At 35.0% G+C, this 27398-nt stretch overlaps 1 protein-coding gene across 1 annotated transcript in view; it reads right to left on the reverse strand.

Annotated features, from left to right (window-relative positions):
* Window positions 1–5504: 5504 nt before the first annotated feature.
* Window positions 5505–27398, reverse strand: part of LOC126817428 (uncharacterized) — a 45790-nt gene continuing 23896 nt past the window's right edge. The window contains exons 11-17 of the mRNA XM_050544398.2: window positions 26704–26786; window positions 26138–26373; window positions 24535–24713; window positions 23302–23420; window positions 20375–20535; window positions 20109–20188; window positions 5505–13114 (exon numbers count right to left, since the gene is read on the reverse strand). Coding sequence (XP_050400355.1) covers window positions 13073–13114; window positions 20109–20188; window positions 20375–20535; window positions 23302–23420; window positions 24535–24713; window positions 26138–26373; window positions 26704–26786 — 900 coding nt within the window. The 3' untranslated portion in view covers window positions 5505–13072. The remainder of the gene's footprint in view (window positions 13115–20108; window positions 20189–20374; window positions 20536–23301; window positions 23421–24534; window positions 24714–26137; window positions 26374–26703; window positions 26787–27398) is intronic.

A 27398-nucleotide genomic window follows, 5' to 3' on the forward strand; every position in this document is an offset into this window, starting at 1 on the left:
TAATTTAGATAACATTTCAGGCCTAAAGAAAGACCTGAAATAGGCAGATTTCGCTCTTGCATAATGCATGTTTAATTAGAATTAAAGTTATCGTCTCCAAAGGCATCAACCAATCAAATTGCTTATCTCTGCTTACCCTAAGCAGAAAATTCTCATCTTTGAATTCCATACAGCTACGCCAAGTGTAAACATTCTAACTCAATTAGAATGAGAGTTATTGTGTTCCAAAGTCGCGACCAATCAAATTGCTTATCTCTCTATACACCAAGTTTCATCGCTCTCACTTAATTAGAATTAAAGTTATCGTGTCCCAAAACATCAACCTATCATTCGAACTCCATCAAGGCATTGACCCAATAAACACCTACACCAAGTTTGAACATTCTAGCTCAATTAGAAAGAGAGTTATTGTGTCCCAAAAAGTGTGACGGATGGACGGACAGACAGACATACGGACGAACCCATTTTTTCGAAAGGCGGGGGACAAAAAGAAAAATGAGTAGTAAATCATTCTGTTCTGTCTTTTTTTTTTATACAGCTCTGTTAAAATTAATAGAATAAGAAAATTATGTGGTTAAATTAAATATTCATATAGTGGCGTGCACCAAAAATAAAGGCATTAACAACAGACCTTAAGTTCATAGACGTTTCTGGAAGTTTTCCAGACTTTCATTAATTATTACTTACGGCAGAAATCCCTTGAAAATATCACATGTATTTTTATCATTGACATATTGCATCAAAAAGATACAGAAAACATGCTTAATTTTTCATACAATAGTTAAAAGGAGCAAATCAAATTTGTTTTAAAAGTTTCATGATCATTGTAATGTGGGCGAGTTCAAGTTTGAATTTAATAGTAAACAAAGTCTGAAAATATAAATTTCCGTAGATACATACAAGATTTGCACCAACTGCAAATTATGAATAAGTTTATATTATTTGTAAGAGGGCAGTAAAAAAAAGTAAAAATGAATTCCTTAGAATTGTGTTGTTTTAGACGGGACAGGGAGAAGTGTTTTGTATTTGTATTTTAATCTTCTAATAATTAAGGTTGTTTATGTATGTTTAAAGTGTTCTTCTCAAATGACTGATCAGAGAACCATATTTTCTGATGTAAGGCTATAAGAAACATATTTTTGTCAATTTTTATATCTATTACATGGCATACATCTCAGGGGCGCAGTAGGTACCGTGGGCCGAATAGCCGCCCGACCCAGTAAAGGGCCCCAACTCTCTCGTAGCTGTAAATGGTGCTTTCTAGAGTATATCCTAAGTACCAAACCTCCAGAGATATAACCTTGCTTACCAATTCATCAAAAACGGCGTAAATTTAATATTAAAACCCCCGAACATTAACTTCTGTTAAAACGCTTAATATTTACCCATTTACTTGATAAGGTAACTGTCATAAGTTTCTTGGCGTAAGTGCGGGATGCCTGGTCTGTTGACTGCATCAGTAATCGAATCAATCTGAAATTGGCGGGTTCTTACCACCGAGAGCACGCTCTTTTCAATCACATTGTCAGACTACAACATTCTGCGGTATATTCGTAGTCGTTGTAAATCTCTCGACACCGCCTGATCTTGTCTGTATAGAAAGAATGTTGTGTAAACTGTACATAGCGAGTTTCTTGTCCAACAGACACATTTGGCCCTGAATTGGAAACTATCGAGGAAGTGAGCTTTGTTTGAATACCAGACACCCTGTGAACCAAAGGTACCAGACAAAATTCAAGGAGCGCTAAACAGGTTTTCCAAACCACGGCTCCAGAATCTGTGAGTTAGTTTTATAGGCCATGACACTAGCAAATGTCTGTATATTATATCTCAATGTTCAGTTTATTCAGTTCGAAGATGAAACTAAGTTTCTTGTCGAAATCTTTGACCGGAAAAAGACATATCACCTCATACATTCGGTCCTCGACAATGGATGTATGGCCTTTCTTAATACTATTTGTATTGCCACCGGTTTTGATCTTTAACCAAGTTAGAGAAAGGTGTCATGCCTTTCACGAAAGATCAAAAGTTAAAGATAAAGACTAAATCAAATATGTCCATTAGAGCACCTTGGAAGTTGAAACCACCTTCTTGCCCTTAGGGTGCACAAAATGAAATTCGAACTCAACCATCATTAGGGTGTAACGGTGATATTATATTCAAACGTTTTTTTTTAAAAATAGGATATAAATTGTTACCTCTAGGGGGATAAGCTAAAAACGCGATTTTTCGTACAATCAAGGGCCACAATTCAGGAAGTTGCGATCCTATATGCGCGAATATTGACAGGAACCAAGATCTTTGGGTTATAAACACGTATTTCAAGTTTCATCATAATCGGGTCAAAATTGTGACCTCTATAAGCTCCACAACCTTGATATACCATATATTTAATTGACACTATTTGCGTAAGAGGGGCAGCCATTTTGTCCGGCAGTTTTGGTCCGATATTCACGAAATTCGAATTCAACCCAATCTGATTAAAATACAGATCTATATTTCGTTTCGTTATTTTATACTTTCGATGGCTTACACTACATGAAGATCTGACAAGTTATAGCGATAGGTCACGTCAGGGGTCAAAAGACCGACTTATGACCCTATGATGTCAGACATTTCATTAACCAATCAGCATTGATGTTACTAGTGGATTTCCCACAGTTCTGTGCAGAACACGCCTAAAGCTCGCCGTAACAGACCGTTTCATTGGCTTATCGCTGATACCATTCAGAACACGAGTTAAATGACAACTTTTCCAGATCCAAGTGTAGTAAAGACAAGTAAAACGAAATTTTGAACTATACTATTCAAAAAAAGTAGGGGATATTTGATTTTGGGGGCATAATACTAAAATATGCAAATGACTACGAAAAAAGTCACTATAGAACCTAACAGAAGAAACATTTCCAGTTACATGTGACGCCCAAACGCACCAATAGCTACCGCATGGAATGCAGGTGATGCTTGGGATCATCATGGGGGTCCAACCCAAGATTTGCACGACTCTGACTTTGAATATTACAGTCATTGTGGCATTGAATTCCAGGGTGGAAACATCAGTTTAATTGTTTTAGTGACCAGAAAACAAATTTTGATATGCGTCGGCTTACCCAAAATGAAAGGTTACGTGTCCTTGGCATGCTACAGATCGGCACAACACAGGCGGTTGTGGCGCGGACGATGAATGTTTCTCAGTCTGTCATAAGCAGGCTATGGTCCAGATACCGTGATACACAATCTGTACAGGACAGACCACGCTCAGGTCGACCAAGGGCGACGACTCAAGCCCAGGATCGATTTATCCGTACCTTGGCCTTGAGAAATCGTGTCATCACAGCAAATCAGATCAGCGCTCGTCTTCAAACAGACACTGGTGTTAGAGTGAGTGGCCAGACGATTCGCAATCGACTGCATAGGGGTCACCTTCGCGCCCGACGTCCTCGCGTGATCCCTTGTTTGAGAGATCATCACATTCAGGCAAGACGTCGTTGGTGTAGGGATCGTCAACACTGGGATAATCGACGCTGGAGCAATGTGATGTTTTCAGATGAGTCAAGGTTCACTGTTGATTTTTTGGACAGACGTAGGAGGGTGTGGCGTCGTCGAAACGAGCGCTTCCAAGACGTTAACGTCATCAGACATGATCGATTTGGGGGTGGTTCTGTTATGGTGTGGGGAGGCATTACTGTTGCTGGAAGAACGGCTTTACATGTTGTTGCAGGGCGTGTTACAGGCCAGTACTACCGGGACAACATCTTGGCAGTCCATGTTGTGCCGTTCGCACGACGTCATGGCCGCCGTTTCATCTTCCAGGATGACAACGCAAGATGTCACAGGGCCAGGATCGTTACAGGTTACCTCCAACAACAGAACATCACCACATTACCTTGGCCAGCACTGAGTCCCGACCTCTCGCCCATCGAGCATGTCTGGGACATGCTTGGACAGAGGTTGCGTCAACGTCAACAACGTCCTGCCAATGTCCAAGAACTTGCTGCTGCGTTGCAACAGGAATGGGACAATCTGGACCAAAATGACCTTAGACGTCTCATTAGGAGTATGCCACGTCGGATCAATGCTTGTTTGGCAAACAGAGGAGGATTTACCCGTTACTGACTTGGTTGTGATGCTGTGGTAACTTTGCCGTTTGACCCCGGGTATCATTTTACCCTTATAATGGTCAGTCTGTGCCTTACTTAGTCTAACGATCATTTGGAATAAATCGATGAATGTGAAATTCATTTCATTTTGTCATTTGTTTCTTCGTCAGTTTCATTAGGTGACTTTAATAACACTTAAAAATCAAATATCCCCTACTTTTTTTGAATAGTATATAAAAATGAAACAAAATAGGATCTTTGTTTTAACCAGATTGAATTCAACTATCATTAGGGTGTAAAATACCGATTTTTCGTACAATCAAGGGCCATAATTCAGGAAGTTACGATCCGATCTGCGCGAATACCCAAAGGAACCAAGATCTTGGGTTATAAACATGTAATTCAAGTTTCATCAAAATTGTGGCCTCTAGAAGGTGCACAACCTTGATATATCATTTACACTATGTGCATAGGAGGGGAGGCCATGTTGGTCCCATTTTCACGAAATTCGAACTCGGCCATCATTAGGGTGTAACGGTGATTTATTCTATAACTACATGCAAATACAAGAAAATATCACTGAATACAGTGGTGTCCAATGGTCATTGAGTTCTATCTATATATTCAAACGATTTTTTAAATAGGATAAAAATTGTTACCTCTTGAGAGACAAACTAAAAACGCGATTTTTCGTACAATCAAGGGCAATAATTTAGGAAGTTGCGATCCTATATGCGTGAATATTGACAGGAACCAAGATCTGTGGGTTATAAACATGTATTTCAAGTTTTCATCAAAATCGGATCAAAATCGTGACCTCTAGAGGCTCCACAACCTTGATACACCATATATTTACACTATTTGCATACGAGGGGCGGCCATTTTGTCCGGCAGTTTTGGTCCGATTTTCACGAAATTCGAGCTCAACCATCATTAGGGTGTAAAAATGTGATTTTTCGTACAATCAAGGGCCATAATTCAGGCAATTGAGCATATATCGAAAGGACCCAAGATCTTTGGGTTAACTTATAAACATGCATTTCAAGTTTCATTAAAATCAGAATTTTTTTTTAAATGGGATAAAAATTGTTACCTCTGGAGTGTCCACAAGCTAAAAGCATGATTTTTCCTACAAGCAGGGGCACTAATACATGAAGTTTCGATCTGATACATGCCAATATCGAAAGGAACCAAGATCTTTTGGATCGGATAAGAATTATGACCTGTAGAATGTCTACAAACAAATTGTGGACAGACAGGGGTGACGACAATATACGTCCGCATGTAAATGTAGGCCTATAAAAAGTGTATCTGAGCTCTTGCTAAAACAACTGATAACACCTTACATAAATAAGAATTTTCTTGTATAACTTTATATTGGTGATAAATAACATACATCAATAATTCAATAAAGAAGTTTTATTTTAAAGAAAAGAATAATTATGAAATTGTTCACGATTTATAATCACCACATGCAAGTGGCAGAGAAAGATATCTTTTTTTAAAAAAAAAACAGAAAGAGACAGGGGCTTTTTGGGCCCACCAATATACGTCCACATTAAAGGTGGGCATATAAAAAATTCTAAAGCAAAGCGAAATATTCTTGTAAGCAAAATATATAAGACATAAATTCAGTACAAGTATACAATTAACAGAACAAGCGGTTGCCATGCAAGATACGCCCACTTTTTGCAATTGATGGACAGAAAACAAGTTAAACATAAAGCACTTTTTCCTACGATCAGGGAACATAATCCAGAATCAAAATCTCTGGAATATAAACATATATTTTAAGTTTCATCAAAATCAGATAAAAATTCTGATGTCTAGAGGGTCCACCCACATCCTTGTATTACATACTTTTACACTATTTACGTTAGGAGGAGCGGCCAATTTGTCTGGCAGTTTTGTTCCTTTTTTCAATTAATTCAAACTCAACCATCATTAAGTTGTAACACTAATATATTTAAATGTTTTTAAAATCAGATACAAATTGTAACCTCTAGAGGGTCCACAACCTAAAATCTGGATATTTTGTAAAATCAGGGGCCATAATCCAGGAAGTTACAATCTGATATGCGTGAATATCTAAAGGAGCCGAGATTTTTGGGATATAAACATACATTTCAAGTTCATCTAAATTGGATAAAAATTGTGACCTGTAGAGTGTCCACAAGCTAAAAATGTGAGTTTTCATAAAATCAGAAGCCATTATCCATGAAGTTACGGTCCGATACATGCCAATATCAAGATCTTTGGGATATAAACCTATATTTTAAGTTTCATCAAAATTGGATAAAAATTTTGACTTGTAGAGTGTCCACAAACAAATTGCGGACATTCGGTCGGGCGGACAGGGGCGATGACAACATACGTCCACATGAAAATGTGGGCGTATAAAAATCTGTACAAAAGCCTAAATTCCAAAACTCATATTGTCACTTCTTTCACCTAAACTATATCAAAAACACCATTACATAGGACATAGCAATTTAGCATATAATATATATGGTGCAGAAAAGCAATACTTCAAAAATACCAAGTATTTATCAGATACATAAAAATTGTCCTCTACAGGAACATGAAACAAACTTATGTTAATATCTAATTAAAAACTATATTAAAATTCAGTATACAATGCTTTATTATGAAGACGGAACATTACAAAATTCATAAATTTACACAAGCTGGGGAAAGGCAAACAAATTTAAACCATTATTCAAAGAATATAAAGAATCTGTCCAACAAACTACTTAAATCTGTTGCACATCTCTTACACTACATATAAAATAGAGTCAAGTGGTGGACATACTCTGATATCCACCTGAAACAAGAAATGTCAACTGGACATAAAGATAGAAAATATGGAACAGCTCCTCTTTTTGTTTTTCTATAAAATAATATATTGTAATAATTAAACATTTTTTTTTTAAAATGGTAAATATGGCAATAATATTCATTATCATTTGTTTTATTATAATAATACCAATGTCAGAGACGCATGTAACAATATTATGGCCTTGACCTATTATTGGTTTGAAATTCATAAACGAGTTTTATTAGATAGGACATCACATAACACTATGGAAATATATGATATTTTGACATATTAAAATGATCCATAGGTTAACAAAATACAGAGACTGGTCATTTACCTTTTTGGTTATCATAAACACATCATATCCTCTTTTATTTATGAAATTGCACCAATGGTAATGGAATGTATTTAGTTGACCAAATTAGGTAATAGTTCCTGCTAATTTGCAAGGTATGGGGCGTGTCTATTCCAAATTTAGAAATTAGTACTTTAGTCATTCTTTGACATTATGCAATTAGGGGTGTTGGCAGCTTTAAATAAGAGAGCGGGACTGTGATTAGACATAGCTCACCCAGACTATCATAACAGCAATATCAAAGCCAGATGTTATTAAAAAATAAAATCATAAAAGGACCTGAACTGTAGTAGTCTGTTGTTTAGGTCTTGGAAGAACATCACAATGGTGAAAGTCAAAGACCACAATCCAGTAATACTACATGCATTGTCTCTCTCACTCTCAGAGTAAATGCCCAAAATATCTGTTTTCGTATGTAATTAAGTAGAGATAGAGCCACCCTGACTCAAAACTATCCATAACTAGGGTCACCTATGGCTAAGAAGAGTCCAATTCTGGATTCTTTGAAGGAGCAATTTAAGATTTCACAGATTAACTGTTCCTAGAAATGGTTTAAGCCTGCAAATTAAATGTCAAAATGTACCAAAATAGCTGAAAAGCTGTGTCTAGTTTTCTATTCTTCACATAATAAAGCAAAAAAACTAGAATTTATCTGACTGTCAGCGGAAGCCAATCAAATCTGCCTTCTGTGTTCATCATGAAAACATATTACTGGCATCAATCCTGAGTAGACAATATATATCCTTAAACAGGATTTACAAATCTTCTCCGAGTAGATTTATATCAATCATTGTTCAGTCAATATATTATATTTTTTTAATGGATGGACATAAAATAATGGTCAATGAACTAATTGAGATTGACAATACTCAATTCGAAGAAATTATTTCACTTATAAGGTAGCTGATAATATTTAAATACAAACTCTGGTTTCACCATCACACTGTTCAACAATGTAACTAGTTACCCAGGCAAAGGATTTGGTGATCATTTGAAAGAAGAATTTGCAAATTACAAAATTTATAACTCTATATAACATTTCTTACAATTGGTGACAATAATGGGTTAAATACCAAAGAGGTGAACTTGTTAAACAACTGTTTTCCATACATAATATGTGGGAAATCACAAGATAATGCTGTATTGTGATTAATTGGGGAACTTTGCTAATGGAAAAGTTCACATTGAGTCATGGAATTAACCAAAATCATGCAATATGTAGTCGAATACAAACCAAAACACCCCAAAAATATATTGAATGCAGTAGAATAAAAATTGCAATAAGATATTATTTTCAAGAAGTTTATGAACAAGATAGAATATCATCATTTAGCATATTGAGAAAATATTTTAGAGACATGGTGTTGTAGATTTGACTGAGGATGCGACAACACAGATACATCTGTTGTATATCTGATGAAAAAATCTCTTTTCATGCAGATGGAAGAAAATATTTTGTTACAGTTTTGTTAATTTCACAGAGGATGTGACAATGTCGATACACAGGTTGAATATCTGATGAAAACTACTTTTTCCATGCAGATAAAGGAAAATATTTTGTTACAGAGGTTTTTTTTTTTAATTTCACACATGCTGAAAAATTGTCTTTCCAAACAGATGAAGGAAAATGTTTGGTTTCACAATTTTTAGAATTTCAGAGGATCTGATATCTGATGAAAAAATGAAATTTTATGCTGATAAAGAAAAATACATTTATTTTGTAGATTTCAGAGAATTTAAGGATAGTTGATAATAATTTATTTTATTGATGAATTTTGTTTTTCAAATTTGGCAAATAAATGAAAATATAATGAAATAATTTTGTTCTTCAATTTTTTTTTTAATCTTTAACATTGTTATATCATAAATTATACTAAATGGCTTGATTTTATATTAACTGTGTGGAACAAGTGTGGATACAGGGTGAGTAAGGAAATAACCCCTCTTTGAATGTGCTATAAATGATAAATATGAAAGTATTTAATACTTAAGTCTTTCTAAAATCCTGGTGGTAAAAAATGTCACAAGGATGTTTTACTTTATTCCCCAAGAAATAATATTAATATTTATAAATTATATATGTAATCCTCCTTTTGTTTTTATAAAACCTTTTGTTAATATTACTTTTTTTTTCTCACAATTTTTTAGGATTTCACAGAGGATATGATATCTGACGACAAAATGGAATTCTACGCGGATTAAGAAAAATACAATTATTTTGTAGATTTAATATAAAGAACCTTGATAAGCAAGTTAAAAAAATTTGATGATTATATTTTTTTTCTTCAAATAAATGAAGATATATTTAAGGAATTCTTTCATCTTTAATTTTTTTTTTTTTAATCTTTAACATTGTTATATTATAAATTATAATAAATGGTTTGAATTTATATTGAATTGTCTGGGAAAAGTGTGGATACATTGTGGGTAAGGAAAATGCTATATCTGCACATAGAGCCATATCATATGACACAGCCCCCTAAATGATAAATATGACAGTACATGCATTCATTTAATACTTAAGGCTGTTTAAAATCCTGTATTCATAGCAAAAATTACCCCTTAGACAAAATGGCTTTAAAGACTATTTCAAGTTGGATGTGAAATAATATCACAAGGGGGAATGTTTTCTGCCTGTACACAAAAGGCACTTCTGATATATCCATAATAACCATGAATACAGACTTTGATTTCCTAATAACATGATGGTAAAAAATGTCTCTTGGATAGTTTATATATATATATATATAATATGTAATCCTCCTTTTGTATTTATTAGAACTTTTACTTTTATTACTTTATTTTTCTCTAAATATCTGTTTTAATATGTAAGTATTAATGAAATTTTTAAAATAATATATGTACTCCTCCTTTTATTCATTAAGGGGGGAGGCTATTAGAAATTTTTTAATTTGAAATGTTAATGTTATTGAATTGAAAATAGTACAAGTAGATAGGAAATGTAATATCTTTAATTATTAGTGCCAGAGATATGGTGTACCTACCTTTTTTCATACTTTTTCCAACTGGCAACAACTTTTTTTTCTTTATTTTTAATGTTAGTTTTCTCGTGTTTATTACATTTCCTAACTACTTGTGCCATCTTCAATTCACTAGCTTTAGAATTTCAGAAAGCATTTTTCGGGTAGCCTCACCCCTTAAGACTTGCCCTTCTTAATATATATTTTTAATTGATAAGTATAATGGAAATTATTAAAATATATATTTCTAATATATAAGAATTAAGGAAATCTTTATAGGACTCTTAGATGTAGAACTTAAATAAATAACATGTAAATGTTTTTCACAAATGACTTATTTATTTCAAGCTCAAGGAAAAAATATTCCCATTAGTATGATACAACACCCTTTGAAATGTCAATTTCTGATACCAATTCAAGTTCTGGAAAACATGACAATTCGGTGTTTTTGAAACCAATGCAAATTTCCACTTAATCTAACAGTTGAAATGGTAGCCATATGGATCTGCTCATGATGCATTTTAGCTCATCATTGATGGTAGACCATTTGCAATAATTTTTTTTAATTAATAATATAATTTTTTACTTTAATAATTTATGTTTGAAGATTGTTAAGTGATTTTTGATTAAAGCCACAAGCATATTAAGATATATATTATCTTTCATAAGATTAATCAGATGATACAACTTGGCATATTCCATACCACCAAAACCGATATTTTACCAATATTTCATTGATTTGATATCAAATACTTGTAAGGTTTAATTACATTTTAACAACGGAAAAAGCAAATGGGCAATTTGGGTTGTCTACCATATTACATTACAAAACAATTTATGCACTTCTGAACAGAACTTAAGGCCATGTTTGATTGCCATGGAACTCAACTGAGGTTGCCTTTCCAGTTGCGGGTCAGTGGTAGACCGACATGTCCAACGGTTTACTTGTATTCTAGGTATCCATATTACCAGTATCTAGATTTGAAAATTATAGGAAACAAACAAATCTAGATTTGGATTTGTGCCAATCAATGATGCCTTCATATAGGAGCATGAAGCGAGTAAAAAGCTCCCTTTGTATGGACTCCATAGTTGTATTCATACTACACAAGTATTCACCAGTATCAGCTATAGTGCCAAGATGAACAGAACAGAAACAAGAACTATGTGTTAACAAGTCCTGCTGGATTATGTAAACATAAACAAACAATCGAAAGTGAACACCTTTAAAAAAGCTTGCCCTCAAATAATACATATACAAACTAAACACTACACCAAAGTTTTCCATAATTTTAAAATTCAAACATTTTTGTTTTATGCAAAGGAAAAGGAAAACAAATGGGGGGAAAAGGTTGCTGTACAAGACAACAGCAATAAAAAGAAACCTGTTAAATTATATGGAATTTCTGCACCAACTGGGCTAATAAGCCATGTAGTGTGCTATAACCGTAACTTTACCAAGACGGCAGCATTTCTGCCTACTCTTCATCCAATTCCAACTACTAAGGTTTAGATGTTCACGTCAACATATACATGGAACCTTGCCAGGCACACTAACAAGGGAAAACTATTCTGGGAAATCCTGAGGAACTTTCTCATGTTAGTAACAAGATTTTTTAAAACATGTCTTTATATTTAAACAAATTGACCATCAGCATGTCTAACAAATGGGCAAGTGAAAATGTTTGGAATGCACGATTTCAAATAATTATCTGCAATAATCTTTAAGCAAATGAGAATCAGAGACTTTGCTGAAAATACTAGGCTTGATTATGGCACAGAATGAGAATGGTATCTTTTGTTTTAAAACCATTAATTTACTAGAAACCCAATTAAAACATTACATACATGGTTTCATTTCAAAACATAATTATTAAATTATTACCATATCATCAATATAACAAACCCAATTAAAATAACAACACAACTTAGTTGCTTACATTTTAAAACATACATGTATATGGTTTATCAAAGGGAACCTGAACTTCATTTCTAACATGCAGTAAAACAATGCTAATATCTAATATAAATATTTTCAATTATAAATCAATTAGAACTTATTCTTATCTTGAAGCATATGACCGACGACATGGAAAACTAAAATTCTATCATAAGCCCATAATAAATTATAAAAAAAGTTAACTATTACAGTGTGTCAATCGGCTATTACTATTTTGGTGTATTCTGTTCTCTCATCTCCATTCATCAGCTTATATGTATAATCCGGTCTTGGAAAACAAATAGATTTTCCCCACAGTCTGAATATATTTTCAAATCTAAGGTTATGTATTTTGGATCTCAACGATCAAGGAAAATCATTTATTCAAAAAACAAATGACATATGAACAGCCCCGGGGAAGAATGATTTAAGTCACTTTTTCAACGAACCCCGGTTAATGGCGCCATCTGGTAGCAAATTGTATTAACTTTCTGTGGAACAATCAATTTTAGGTAAAAACGATCAGAGTCACATCGAACCAAGGCCCTTCTGAAATGGCCTCCCGGACAAATACAAGTCCATCGTATTTATTTGACCTTAATTTGGTTGAAAAGTGGAAGTCAGTTGTTTATGCGAAAAGACAAAAATGTGACTTGGATTGTTCTTCCCCTGGACTCTTCATATGTAAGTTGACGATTTAAAGAAAACTGACATTATTGTATATGAAGTACAGATTCCCTTTACATAAACCAATACAGACAACCAACAAAGAAACTTAACCAATCGGTGTAAAAGACATAAGAAATTAATGTAAATTAATTTGATTGTTATACGACAGCCATATACTTCACCAAACACTTTATCTGAGTCAAACATCTTTCAACTCTCAATACCACTGACAGTTACTTCAAATACTGGACACTGTAATATAAAACAACTTGAGTAAGTAATTAAATAAGCGTGATAAACATTAGGTTTGTATTGGTATGTATCTGGTTTCACCTTCTAAAATAATATCAACTATGGTTTACCCCATAGTTGTGTTTATTTTAGGAACGGGATCCCGTTTGGTCATGTGATCGATCACGTGATCATACCGGAGGTAAATTGACTATGTTTGGGCAATAGCACGTTACGTGACATGACCGTATTTGGAAAATAAATGACGTAGTTCACACGTTGACTGTGACGTAATACAGACGACGTCTGCCCAGCCCCACTTTCACTGTTATCGTTTTTAAGAAGACCCAGTCAAATTTTTGCTTGATTTAACTCATCAATTTTTCATTGTAATTTAATCATCGATTGATTAAAATCATCCGACAGAAATCTGTATTTCAAGATGTCGAAGAGACCTACTTTGCGAGATGTTCAGCTAAATAGGCCGATCGGGAAAAACGGAAAAGTTGGAAAAAATTCGGATGTTTTAGGCCTATCGAAGAAAGGGAAAAGGCCTGTCGGCAGACCGTCTAGGGCCAAGTCATCAACGACAACTATACCGAGGCCTGAAACTGCTTCAGATAGGCCTATTGAATATGTACAATTATGCCCTCCGCTCCCCGAAGATGCCTTAGAGTCCGGTGATAGGCCTACAGATATGGACGTGTCACAAGAATTGCCATCCTGTTCTGGATATCAAGCCACCGGAGGCAGGCTTACAAACAATGAGACGCATACTCCGGGTGAGTACGGTTTTGTAGATTTTGAGCAGGCATTAAGATCAACAAATTTCTTTCAAAATCAACGCGCTACTGCGAGTACTGTAGCTTCAAACTCAAACGGGCCTAGGCCTAATTACCAGGCCCAGAATCAGTCAAATCTTGCTCCAACTCAAAAACAGGGCCTTACAGTTTTAAACAATGACACTTATCATTATGTTGCTAGGCCTAATAATCCTAGGACTATTGATTTGTCTAATGACTGTCCAATAGTAGCCGAGTCAGAGCAGGCTAACGTAGTTGGCACAGAGTTTAACGCCTATGATTTGGAAGAGCCGCCACGTGTAATATCTGCGGCGGACGATTCGCTCTATTTACACGTACCCGTTGCAATAAGAAATAAAATTTGGTCGTGTCAATACATAAATTTAGCACATTTACTTAAGGTGGGTACTGAGTATCAAGATAACTTGACAACGGTCCTACATTTGGAAAAAGGAGCCATCGTAACTAAGCCGAAGCCTACGGAGAAGATTTTGGACATCGATCGATGGACAAATGCGTTCATAATTTTTGCCAGAATATATTGGGAGAAATTTCCTGAAAGAATAGGGGATTTATTGCAGTATATGTCCGTAATAAGAGAAGCTTCCACGAGGTATCCTGTTGCGGCGTGGCGCTCGTATGATGAGCAATTTCGATTGAGGCAACAGAGGCATACATGTGAGTCTTGGGCAAGAGTAAACCCAGATCTCTGGATGCGCCTCATGGTAACTAGGCCAAAGAATCATTCGGAGTACGGTGCACAAATTAGCTATAAACAGAAAGAAGGCATTAAACCTTTTCTCTGTTTTGATTTCAATAAACAAGGTTATTGTTCATATAATCCATGTAAATATCAGCATTCTTGTGGGAATTGCGGGTCCCATGGTCATGGTAAGAGCAGTTGCTTGAAGCAAACCACAGCTGTTGATAATCGTGGAACTGGATCTGATTTTCAGGATCCCAGGTCAACAAATAAACAATTCAATCAAACAGCAAATAGGGGTTTTCAGCGGGGTTCATTTCGTAGGGGAAAGTCGTCCAGATACTAGTTCTTCTGGTGGTTTCGTTCGTTCAAGTTCTTGCTATAATGTGTTTCAAAGTTCTGTTGATTCGTTAGATAATTCCAGTTGGTTTTCTTTTTCACTTGCTAAGTCTCCAATCAACATTGATCATCTGCGGTTTAAGTTGAATAATTATCCGAATAGGCTAGAGGCGGAGGAAATATTGCAGGGGTTTTCTGATGGTTTTCCGCTCCATTATACTGGGCCACGTGAACCTTCAGATGTTAAGAATTTGAAATCAGCTTTAAAAAATTCTGAAGTGGTTCAGGAGAAAATAAAAGCTGAGTTAGCTGCCGGGAGAATCGAAGGGCCTTTTAGTGAGCGACCTATTCCTACTTTAAGATTATCGCCCATTGGATTAGTCCCAAAAAAGGAAGCTGGTCAATTTCGTCTGATTCACCATCTTTCGTATCCAGCTGGTCAGTCAGTTAATGATTTTATTAGCCCGGAAATGGCTTCTGTACAATATACGCCTTTCGATACAGCACTAGGCATGGTGCAATCATTAGGGAAGGGTTGTCTTTTGGGTAAATCTGACATTAAAAGTGCATTTAGACTACTTCCAGTTCGTAGGCAAGATTTTGATCAGCTAGGTTTTACTTTCAACAATTTGTATTATTTTGACAAATGTATGCCATTTGGTTGTTCTATAAGTTGTTCAACATTTGAAAAATTTGCTAGATTTTTAGAATATTGTGTTCGTTCGGAAGCTGGCAGTGATCAATTGCTACATTATCTTGACGACTTTATGTTTGGGGGTTCTCCACATTCTAATGAATGCTCATTATTGATGAACACTTTCAAGGATTGTCTAACAAGCTTAGGTGTTCCGATTGCCGAGGAAAAAACTGTTGGTCCGGTAACAGCTTTAACTTTTTTGGGCATTCATATTGATACGCTTAATATGACACTAAGCATTCCACATGATAAGATTCAGGATATTTTGGACAAAATCGAATCAATGCTAAGGTGTAACAAGTGCACTCTTAAACAGGTACAGTCGTTGATAGGCTCGCTTAATTTTGTGTGTCGAGTAATTGTCCCTGGCCGTCCATTTTGTCGGAGATTGATCGACTCGACATGCGGATTATCAAAGCCTCATCATCACATTCGACTAAAAACTGGTATAAAAAGCGACCTAAGGATGTGGCAAACGTTCTTGTCGGGATATAATGGTATTTCCTTGTTTCATGATCGTTTCTGGTCGACGGACGCACAATTGCATCTATTTACTGATAGTTCGGCACAGAAAAATTTAGGTTGCGGTGCATACTTTAACAGACAGTGGTTTAACCTTGCATGGCCACGAACGTGGGAAGCGATTGGTCTGTTAGATGACATAACGCTACTTGAATTATTCCCAATTTTTGTATCATTTTTCATTTGGACTCCTAATTTTAGAAATAAAAAGATTCTTTTGCATTCAGATAACAAAGCAGTTGTACAAATTCTCAATTCCATGACATCAAAATCTGAACATGTTATGAAACTTGTGCGCGAAATAACCTTAATTTGTTTTTCAAATAATATAATCATCAGAGCTGAGCACGTTGAGGGCATTCATAACGGTATTGCAGACAGTCTCTCTCGTTTTCAGATGGATCGATTTCGTGTGTTGGCACCAGACGCACAGCTAGAACCCAGTCCAGTACCCAACCATGTCTTGCAGATATTCAGCGAACCACATTAAAGTTACTTGAATCAAGCTTGGCTCCTAACACCAGAATATTATATGTGCAAGCTATCACACATTTTAATAAATTCCGTAAAGGAAACTCATTGTCTGAGGCGTCATTGCAGGATTTAATATGTTATATCTCCTCATGCTTCCATCAGGGTTATGCTCCTGCAACAATCACGTCTTACTTGTCGGCAATCAGTTTTTTCAACAAAATTCAGAACTTTAATGATTATACATCACATTTTTTGGTTAAAAAGATTTTGGTTGGTTATAGAAGACAACGAGTCACTAAGGATATAAGGGCACCGTTAACTCTAAATATTTTAGGAGCTGTTTGTTCGATTTTACCTTCTATTTGTTATACTTCCTTTGAGGCAACTTTGTTTGAATCTGCATTTAAGTTGGCTTATTATGGTTTGATGCGTATTGGTGAGTTGGTGTATTCTGATCCGACATATGCTGATCGCCCTCTTCGTCAAGGCGATGTCACTATCGAGGGAATTGGTAGCGAACGTAGTTTGCTGATCAGAATAACATCATCAAAAACCAATCAGTCAGGGCCACCGACTACTTTACGTATACCAGCGTTGAATCACTCTACGTGCCCCGTTAGAGCTATCATCTCTTTTGATCGAATGAGACCCCAAGACGCTCAATATTACTTTTCTCATGCTGATCAGAAACCATTAACAAGAAGTCAATTTTGTGCAATTCTATTCAAAGCAACTAAATCTTTGGATCTCCCAGCATGTCGATTCAAATCGCATTCATTCAGGATAGGTAGGGCAACGGACCTTGCTAGCCGCGGTTACAAGGAGGAGGATATCATGAGAATGGGCAGGTGGAAATCCAGCGCGTATAAAAATTATATTCGCTTGTAATTGTACTCTATAGTATAGGTATAACACGCCATATTTCTAATTGTAGATACACGTAACACTGTTTGGTTTGTGGGAAGTTCCATTATTTTCTGGGCTAAACACAGAGCTGAAGCTACTGGTGTGCTGCAGGAAACATGGCAGATGAAGGGAGAAAGAGGTGGGGTCTGGGCTGGGTTATTACCAAACATACAGTTTTTGATGCTACAAGCTAAGCGACCTCCTGATATGCTTATATTACATTTAGGAGGGAACGACTTAACTGATAAGTCTATTTTTGATTTGACCAAGTCAATAGCAAAGGATGTGGCTTACTTGAGGGAGATATTTCCTCAAACTTCTTTAATATGGTCGGATATACTCCCTCGTTTCACGTGGCGGGGAGTTAACGATAAAACTTGTAATTTAAGTGAGGGAGAGGTAAATCATGCTCTTAGAGCTTTGGACATTAAACGAAAGAGGATTAATCGTGAAGGCCGTAGGGCCGTAGTTAATAATCCCCCTGGTCATATTATATCTCACAGTATCACACGTTTCACTCCACATTTTTTTCGAGGCGATGGTGTTCACGTGACGAATTCTGGCAAGGATCGCTTGATTGCAAGTTTCATACAGGCTATAAATGCTTTTACAGCCCACCCCACCTCTGTAAAATTTGATGCCGCTGTCGATCTCAAAGAAGATTAAACAGCAGGTTGGTAATTTTAAATCGTGTTGACGTTTAGGTTTGCTATGTCCGTGGTACGGTGGGCTGTCTTAAACTTATGTTCATACGCTGCGTGCTCGGGGTACGATGCGCACGCACGGTGTTATGCCCGTGGTTTGGTGGGCTTTATGTATGTATTGTTGAGCACGTGGTATGGTGTGCTCACGTTTTTATGCCCGTGGTTCGGTGGGCTATGTTTTAACTAAGCTGTGTGCACGTGGTACGGTGTGCACTCTGTGTTATGCCCGTGGTTCGGTGGGCTTTATGAACGTTAAGTTCGTATAGTTGAGCACGTGGTTTGGTGTGCTCTCGGTTTTCATGCCCGTGGTACGGTGGGCTATGTTTTAACCAAGCGGTGTGCTCGTGGTACGGTGTGCACACAGTGTTATGCCCGTGGTACGGTGGGCTTTTTGAACTTTTAGTTCGTATTGTTTAGCACGTGGTATGGCGTGCTCACGGTTTCATGCCCGTGGTACGGTGGGCTTTATGAACTTTTAGTTCGTATATTTGAGCACGTGGTATGGTGTGTTCACGGTTTCATGCCCGTGGTGGGTTGCACGAATTTCGATAGAATTGGGGGACAAATTCACTGTGGTTAATTTGCTTGTGGCGGAATTCTATATTCTCTGAAGAGGTCGTAGAGATTTGGTTCATTTCTTAACTTGGTTTAACCAGTGAGAATTCATGAACATTTTCTACAATTTGGGTACTCTGGTTATACTATGGTTAAACCTAGATAATCTTATACATTTTACCCTCAAACCTCATGAAGATAGACCGCGGCCACAAAATTCCACATTAATTGATACTATCTATATTAATAAACTCAATTTCTGTCATATCATTAAGACTTGTGATTTGAATAGATCTCGTTCTCTTTAAATAATATCAACTATGGTTTACCCCATAGTTGTGTTTATTTTAGGAACGGGATCCCGTTTGGTCATGTGATCGATCACGTGATCATACCGGAGGTAAATTGACTATGTTTGGGCAATAGCACGTTACGTGACATGACCGTATTTGGAAAATAAATGACGTAGTTCACACGTTGACTGTGACGTAATACAGACGACGTCTGCCCAGCCCCACTTTCACTGTTATCGTTTTTAAGAAGACCCAGTCAAATTTTTGCTTGATTTAACTCATCAATTTTCCCGCCCAAATCCCGCCCTCTTTTTGCCTTGCGATACTTTGTCGGGTTTTATTTTTCTCTTTTCAGGCTTGGTATGTTTAATGGTTATGAAAGCTTAATTGGTTATGTTCCTGTTTGATTCCTGATTGGTTATATGTTCATTATCTTTTCATCATTAGTATTGTTGGTCATTAGTATTTATGCTGTTATTTTAATGTTCAATTTGTAGCTGTTATTATTATTTTATTCTTTTCTTCAAATTATTATGTCGGCGGAATTCTATATTCTCTGAAGAGGTCGTAGAGATTTGGTTCATTTCTTAACTTGGTTTAACCAGTGAGAATTCATGAACATTTTCTACAATTTGGGTACTCTGGTTATACTATGGTTAAACCTAGATAATCTTATACATTTTACCCTCAAACCTCATGAAGATAGACCGCGGCCACAAAATTCCACATTAATTGATACTATCTATATTAATAAACTCAATTTCTGTCATATCATTAAGACTTGTGATTTGAATAGATCTCGTTCTCTTTAAATAATATATTTCGTCTTTGATTCTGTAAAATTCACATATTATGTTTCTCATACTGTAAAATTAATATATTTTGTAATATATTTTGTTTCTGATTCTGTCTTTTAAGCAGAATATGTCATCAACCAAACTAGAGTACAAACAGCAACCCCTCTCCCCACTCTAATATTATGATTTTATACGAAAAGTTAAGAGAAGAATTATGAATACCTTATCCACTGTTAATAAGTTGGTCACTGTAACTGAAAGCTGTTTCTCAACCAGCTCTTTTTCACTAAATCCAGTTTCACCTGAGACAAGATAACGTAAAATGTCAAATTTTAAAATATAGAGGATTAATCATAAATGCGCATTCAGCTTGAAACACAAATGTTTATTTGACATGTCTCTTAATTATCCCCTTGGACAGTGGGTATGGATAGACAAGGCGACAACAATATTGACATTAGGAAGTCTTAGAAATGAAATGAACTTACCCATAATTCTAATAGGTTTTGCTTGTGCTGGTAAATCCCATGCTGAACTATGTACAACTCTGGTATTACTCAATGGAATGATACTGACATTACCATAATCGACATAAAATACTTTTACATTGCCATATTTTGGTTGATCATCAATTTTTAGTATCCACGCTCTGTTCATAAAAAAATAAACCAATAAAAATCTTATGACCCTTTAACACCCACAAAGACAGGTTGACAGTGGATGAATATCTATTATCTTACTTACAGGACACTAAAAACTGATCAAGAGTAATTTCCATGAAATAATTATCAGAAACAATTAAAATTTGATCACCTTCTTATTACTACAAGTGCTAACATTTATTATATGTATAACCAGCGGTTGCCAGGCAAGATACGCCTACATTTTGCAAGAGATGGATAGAGAACAAGTTATCTTGAAGCATATGACCGACGACATGGAAAACTAAAATTCTATCATAAGCCCATAATAAATTATAAAAAAAGTTAACTATTACAGTGTGTCAATCGGCTATTACTATTTTGGTGTATTCTGTTCTCTCATCTCCATTCATCAGCTTATATGTATAATCCGGTCTTGGAAAACAAATAGATTTTCCCCACAGTCTGAATATATTTTCAAATCTAAGGTTATGTATTTTGGATCTCAACGATCAAGGAAAATCATTTATTCAAAAAACAAATGACATATGAACAGCCCCGGGGAAGAATGATTTAAGTCACTTTTTCAACGAACCCCGGTTAATGGCGCCATCTGGTAGCAAATTGTATTAACTTTCTGTGGAACAATCAATTTTAGGTAAAAACGATCAGAGTCACATCGAACCAAGGCCCTTCTGAAATGGCCTCCCGGACAAATACAAGTCCATCGTATTTATTTTTTTTGCACAATCAGGGCCCATAATCCAGGAAGTTATGGACTGGGATATTTGGGATATAAAGTTATATTTTAAGTTTCATCAAAATCGGATAAAAATTGTGACTTCTAGAGAGTTCACAACCTTAGTATTACATACTTTTATACTATTTGCGTACAAGGAGTGGCCATTTCGGTCTGATTTTCGAACTCGACCACCATAAGGTATTTAAACGCTTTTTAAAATTGGATTAAAAATTGTGACCTCTTGAGGGGCCATAATCCATGGAGTTTTGATACGATACATGCTGAAATCGAAAGGATCCAAGATCTTTTAGAAATAAACCTATATTTCAAGTTTCGTCAAAATCGGATAAGAATTGTAACCAATAGAGTGTCCACAAACAAATTTGGGATGGACGGACAGGACGTCGGGACAGACAGGGGCAACGACAATAATACGTCCACATGAAAATGTGGGCGTATGATAAAACAAGCCAACAGTGAGCATGAGGTCCCCTGCCGAAATCCAGAAATAAATAGATGACACATATTAATTAATTGTACATTTATCTTTTTCAAATGTATCAAGCAATCAAACTGATTATCAACTATACACTAAGTTTTATCACTTCTATCAGATAGAATTAAAATAAAATGGAATTGCTAAGAGAGCTTAGCTTTAGCCGGAAATGTTGATCATTGAACTCAGTCAAGACATTCAGTTCACCTAATGAACATCAAGTTTAAACATTCTACCATAATTAAAAGCAGAGTTGTTATCTTACAAAATTTTCACCAATCAAATTGTTTATCGTTTCTTAGCCACACAGAAAATTCTCATCATCGAACTTAGTCAAGGTAATGATATAATGAATCTATATTCGCAGTTTCATCACTCACACTTAAATAGAACTAAAGTTATCGTGTCCAAAAGCATCAACCAATCAAATTGCTTATCTCTGCTTACCCATAGCAGAAAATTCTCATCTTCGAACTCCATCAAGGCATTCACCGAATAAACACCTACATTGTAGCTCAATTAGAAGGAGAGTTATTGTTTTCCAAAGTCTCGACCAATCAAATTGCTTATCGCCGAACTACCTCAAGGCATACACCGAATAAACACCTACACCAAGTGTGAACATTGTGGCTCAATTCGAAGGAGATTTATTGTTTTCCAAAGTCTCGACCAATCAAATTGCTTATCGCTCTGCTTACCCTGAGCAGAAAATGCTCGTTATGGAATGTTATAGTTTGATCACTCTCAATTTATTAGAACTAAAGTTATCGTGTCATAAAACTAATTAAATTGCTTATCTCTGCTTGCCCTAAGCAGAAAATGCTCATCTTTGAACACCATCAAGGCATTCATCTAATAAACACCTACACCAAGTTTGAACATTCTAGCTCAATTAGAAGGAGGGGGACAAAAAAACATGTACCGGCAATCAGATGATAATTTTAGCTGTTCGAATTTAGGATTCTTAGTCCCATGAACATATACACTGTATAAATTTCAAATTAATCAGACAATAACTTTAGCCACTAGGCTTCTTAATGAACATAAACAGTGCATAAATCTAAAGGCAAGTGAAAGATAACTTTAAAGTTACAATTTCATATTTCCTAAGAAAGTCAAAACATAATTTTTTCTATGTCTTTTGTCAATAGGATGTCAACTCACTATGATACGATCATAGGTGTCAATCTCACACTTAAAACTCATTTACACCGGAAATAATAACACAATTACCTCCCAATTACCTCCCTTGTTTTCTATTCTCCACCATGGAGTAGTTATCTTCAAACGTTGGAATTTGAAGATGAAAATGATATTTTTGCCAATTTCTCAAATGGCAATAGTGAATTATAGGATTAATAGAATTATTCTTTAACAAGGTAGGACTGTTTATAGATACCATCTATTTTAAGGCTTTATTTTAATAAATTTTAAAAATATAACTTAAAAATATGAAATTGCAACTTTAACAATCTGAGCATCCAATCTCCAACTGTCTACATTTAACTCATTTTAAAGTATTCTATGTGTACTTACCTATACCACTGTCCCATATAAAGAGCTACACATCTACCTAGTCCTCTAGGTCTACCTAGATGATTCTCTGAATTCTGTATATTTCTTGATATATCTAACAACTCCTTCACTGAGTGTTTCTACAAATATTCAATCAATATAACAATTAAGGGCTAACCAACTCATAACAATTTCAAACCAGCTGTTGCCAGGCAAGATACACCCATATTTTGCAACAGATGGACAGAGAACAAGCTAAAAACAAACGTGATTTTTCGTACAATCAGGGACCATAAAGTTATGGTCTGAAATGCGCAAATATTAAAAGGGACTGAGATCTTTGGGATATAAAGATATATTTTAAGTTTCATCAAAATCGGATAAATGTTGTGACCTCTAGAGGGTCCACAACCTTCATATTACACACTTTTACACACTTTCCGTGCAAAGAGCGGCTATTTTGTCGGGCAGTTTCATTTTCAATTTTCCCAAAATTCAAATTCATCCTTCATTATGGTGGAATGGTGATATATTTAAACGGTTTTTAAAATCGTATAAAAAATTGTGACCCTAGAGAATCCACAATTCCAAAATGCGATTTTTTGAACAATCAGGGGCCATAATCCAGGAAGTTACGTTCGGATATGTACGATTATCAAAAGGAACCAAGATCTTTGTGATATAAACATAAATTGTCCGGCAGTTTTGGTCCGATTTTAACGATATTCAAACTCAACCTTCGTATTACATACTTTTACACAATTTGTGTACAAAGAGCAGCCATTTTGTCAGGCAGTTTCATTTTCGATTTTCCCAGAATTCGAACTCAACTATCATTAGGGTGTAACGGTGATATATTCAAATGTTTTTTTTTTTAAATCGGATTAAATTGTGACCTTTACAGGTCCGATATGTGTTTCAAGTCTCATCAAAATCGGGGCCATAATCTATGAAGTTATGGTTCGATACATGCCAATATCGAAAGGAACCAAGATCATTGGGAGATAGACCTAAATTTCAAGTTTCGTCAAACTCGGATAAAAAATGTGAACTGTAGAGTGTCCACAAACAAATAGTGGACGACAAGGGCGAAAGGCAGGGGACAATAAATGTCTGTACAATTCAAATTTCCTAAAACAAGTGTCTGACTATGAAACAGCTATAAATATAATGTCATAATTCTAGAAGTTGACAACCATCATTTTTGACAATTGTTCCCCTTTATAAATTTAAAGATACAATAAAATAACATACATCACTTCCATTTTGAGCAAAGTAGAACTGTTCTATTAACCATGAAGTCACACATAATGTTATCTCATCTCCGACCTCAATCGGTTGTGGCTTTCTGCTTGTCATCTTGGCCATTATATGAGTAAAAGTTTCTAATAAAGCAGCTGATTCCTGGGAACTCATGTTAGTGACATCTTGACCTAGAAATCCGAATTAAACATGCCAGAATAATGGTTAAGTATAGTGTATTAAGATCATACAAAATTAAAATTACTGTTTAGAATTCAGAGGACTGTGATTGTCCAGTTGATACCGCTTAAATCATTAATTAGAGGCCGAGAAAATATTCATATGCAGTGAGTCGCCAATGAAATTGAGAGGACTGTTATACTTATTCAACGCCACTTTTTGACCAATTAGAATCCAAGAAATTTCCATTTTGGGTTACAATAAAAAAAATACATTTTGATCCTCAGATTATTCAAAATGATCAATTTTAACTAAAGTTCTGTCTAATTACAGTTTATCCAAAAATGCATTTAAACTGATGAATTCTAAGTTACAGAACAAACACAACTGTGCATAAATAGAAATTCTGTATTCTAAGACATTCAAATTGGTATGCAACATATATGTAATAATCGAGATATCTAGTTTGAAGGTTTTTTTTGTTTTGTTTTATTTTAAACAATATTTTATTCAAACTAGTGAATAGGATTGGGGAACAGGACAGAGCCTATATCACCCCTCTCCAGTACAAAGAAAAGTATATACAATATGAATTATGAGAAATAATGGTTAAACTATAACATATATACAAATATACAATTACATACATTTCAATATGCATAAATGTAAGTTATAAAAAACAAAAAAACAAAAAAAAACCTTCAAACTAGATATCTCGATTATTACATATATGTTGCATACCAATTTGAATGTCTTAGAAATAAAATACAGAATTTCTATCAACTTTAGCCTCTTAGATATCAACTTTAGCCTCAAGAGCTTCTACAAGACTTTTCAAAGATGTCAAGAGCTATAACTCCGGCAGTAATTATTGAAAATAGTTGAAAATCAATAGGCTTCTTCGTCTCATGACCTTAAACAGTGTGTATAAATCTAAAGTCAATTGGATATTACCATAGACTCTTAGATCATCAACAAGATATCTCAAAGAGATCAAGGACCATAACTCTGGCAATAAGTATCAGAAATTGCTGAAAATCAATAGGATTCTTTGTCTAATGACTTCAAACACTGTGTATAAGTTTAAAGTCAATCAGATATTAACTTTAGCATCTAGAGCGTCCACAAGCAGTTGTAGACGCCAGCCGGACAGACAGGGGCGACGACAATAAACGACCACATTTCAATACGGCCGTATAAAAATCCAAAGCAATCATCAACAGTAGTAAAATGTGTGCATTTCTCATAAACACTTCATTATTACATGTTTCATGGGGCCTATGATATGCATCTCATTTAGCTTGATATAGTTATATACCAAAAAGATTCATTCTTAAATATGTCCATGCTTCATATTGTCATATAATAATAATTATAATTTGTAACATACATTGTCAAAGAATATTTTAAATAACTAAAAATATAGGTTACTTACACGTTGATGGAGGGGTGCTTTTACTTCTATTAGAAAAAGTTCGAGCAGATGAACAAAATGATGATCCAGTATCAGACATATATTCCTGTAATTTACTATCAATTATTTCTTTTAACATTTCATTACCATGTGGTGCAGATACCAATAATTTACGATCTATATACGGTGTCTGGTCTAAATCTAAGATAGCTTCAACAGCACAATCTAATCCTTCCAGGGTTACGAAAGCTTTAGTGCTAAATTTGAAGAAAGATTGAGGTGAAAACATTTCACAAATAATAACACACATTCTAGAACATTATTTTGAATATGGATCAGTACACATAAAGAGGCATTATCATTCTCACCAAAGAAAATGTCATTTTAAAAATAACTATACTATATAGTCACAAAATTCAAACATAATACACCTGCTTGAAAACCTGCAGAGCTTGTTAGAGATGACTTAGCAGATTTATCTCAAATTTTGCACACAATCTCATTTTAATATGCCTGATGTAATGCTCTAGTCAAAGTTACAAGATGGTAAAAAAACCCAGACATATTGATATGTGATAACAACTTACCAGCCTCGTTCATGGTTTAATGCATTATTAACCATTTTTACTTGTAGAACACCATAACGATTAAACAAGGCATACAATTCTCTCTGAAAATTATATATATGTTATATTTACTAACAAAATAACAACACACTTCTCTCTATCTACAATGAACTAAAACAGTTAACTTTCCATTGAGTCAATAAATATATCTGGTCATACTCATACACATTTTTTGTATTAATTTCACTCATGCAAAATATTTCTAATGATACACTTATCACTTTGACAGTGATCTTTGATTTGAAGTGATTTCACTACATATTCGACAAGAAAAAAATGTACCATATTATTGCGACCTCAAATTGACATAAATGCTACCAATCTAGTAGGAATCATTTGCTATAAAATATCATAGTGTTATCCATTAAGTTGATTATTCTACACACTGATTAATCAATATATTCCTGTATCATTGTGATGGGTGTAAAGCTTGGCAATATTACTGATATACTGTGTATTAAAATTAATGTGACTGCCAATAGATTGATTATATTAAATGTTATTAGTTTTTTGTTTTAATTGGAGCATGATCAAGTCACATTATTTCCTCACTTGATAACTTATTCTAAAGCAAGTGGTCATTTAAGGCTTTGGCATGGCAGTAGTCAAATACAGATAAAAAATACAGACTATTGTGTTCACAAGCTATTTTTGAT

The sequence above is a fragment of the Patella vulgata genome, chromosome 4, assembly GCF_932274485.2.
Source record: "Patella vulgata chromosome 4, xgPatVulg1.2, whole genome shotgun sequence".
Classification (NCBI taxonomy): Eukaryota; Metazoa; Mollusca; class Gastropoda; family Patellidae; genus Patella; species Patella vulgata.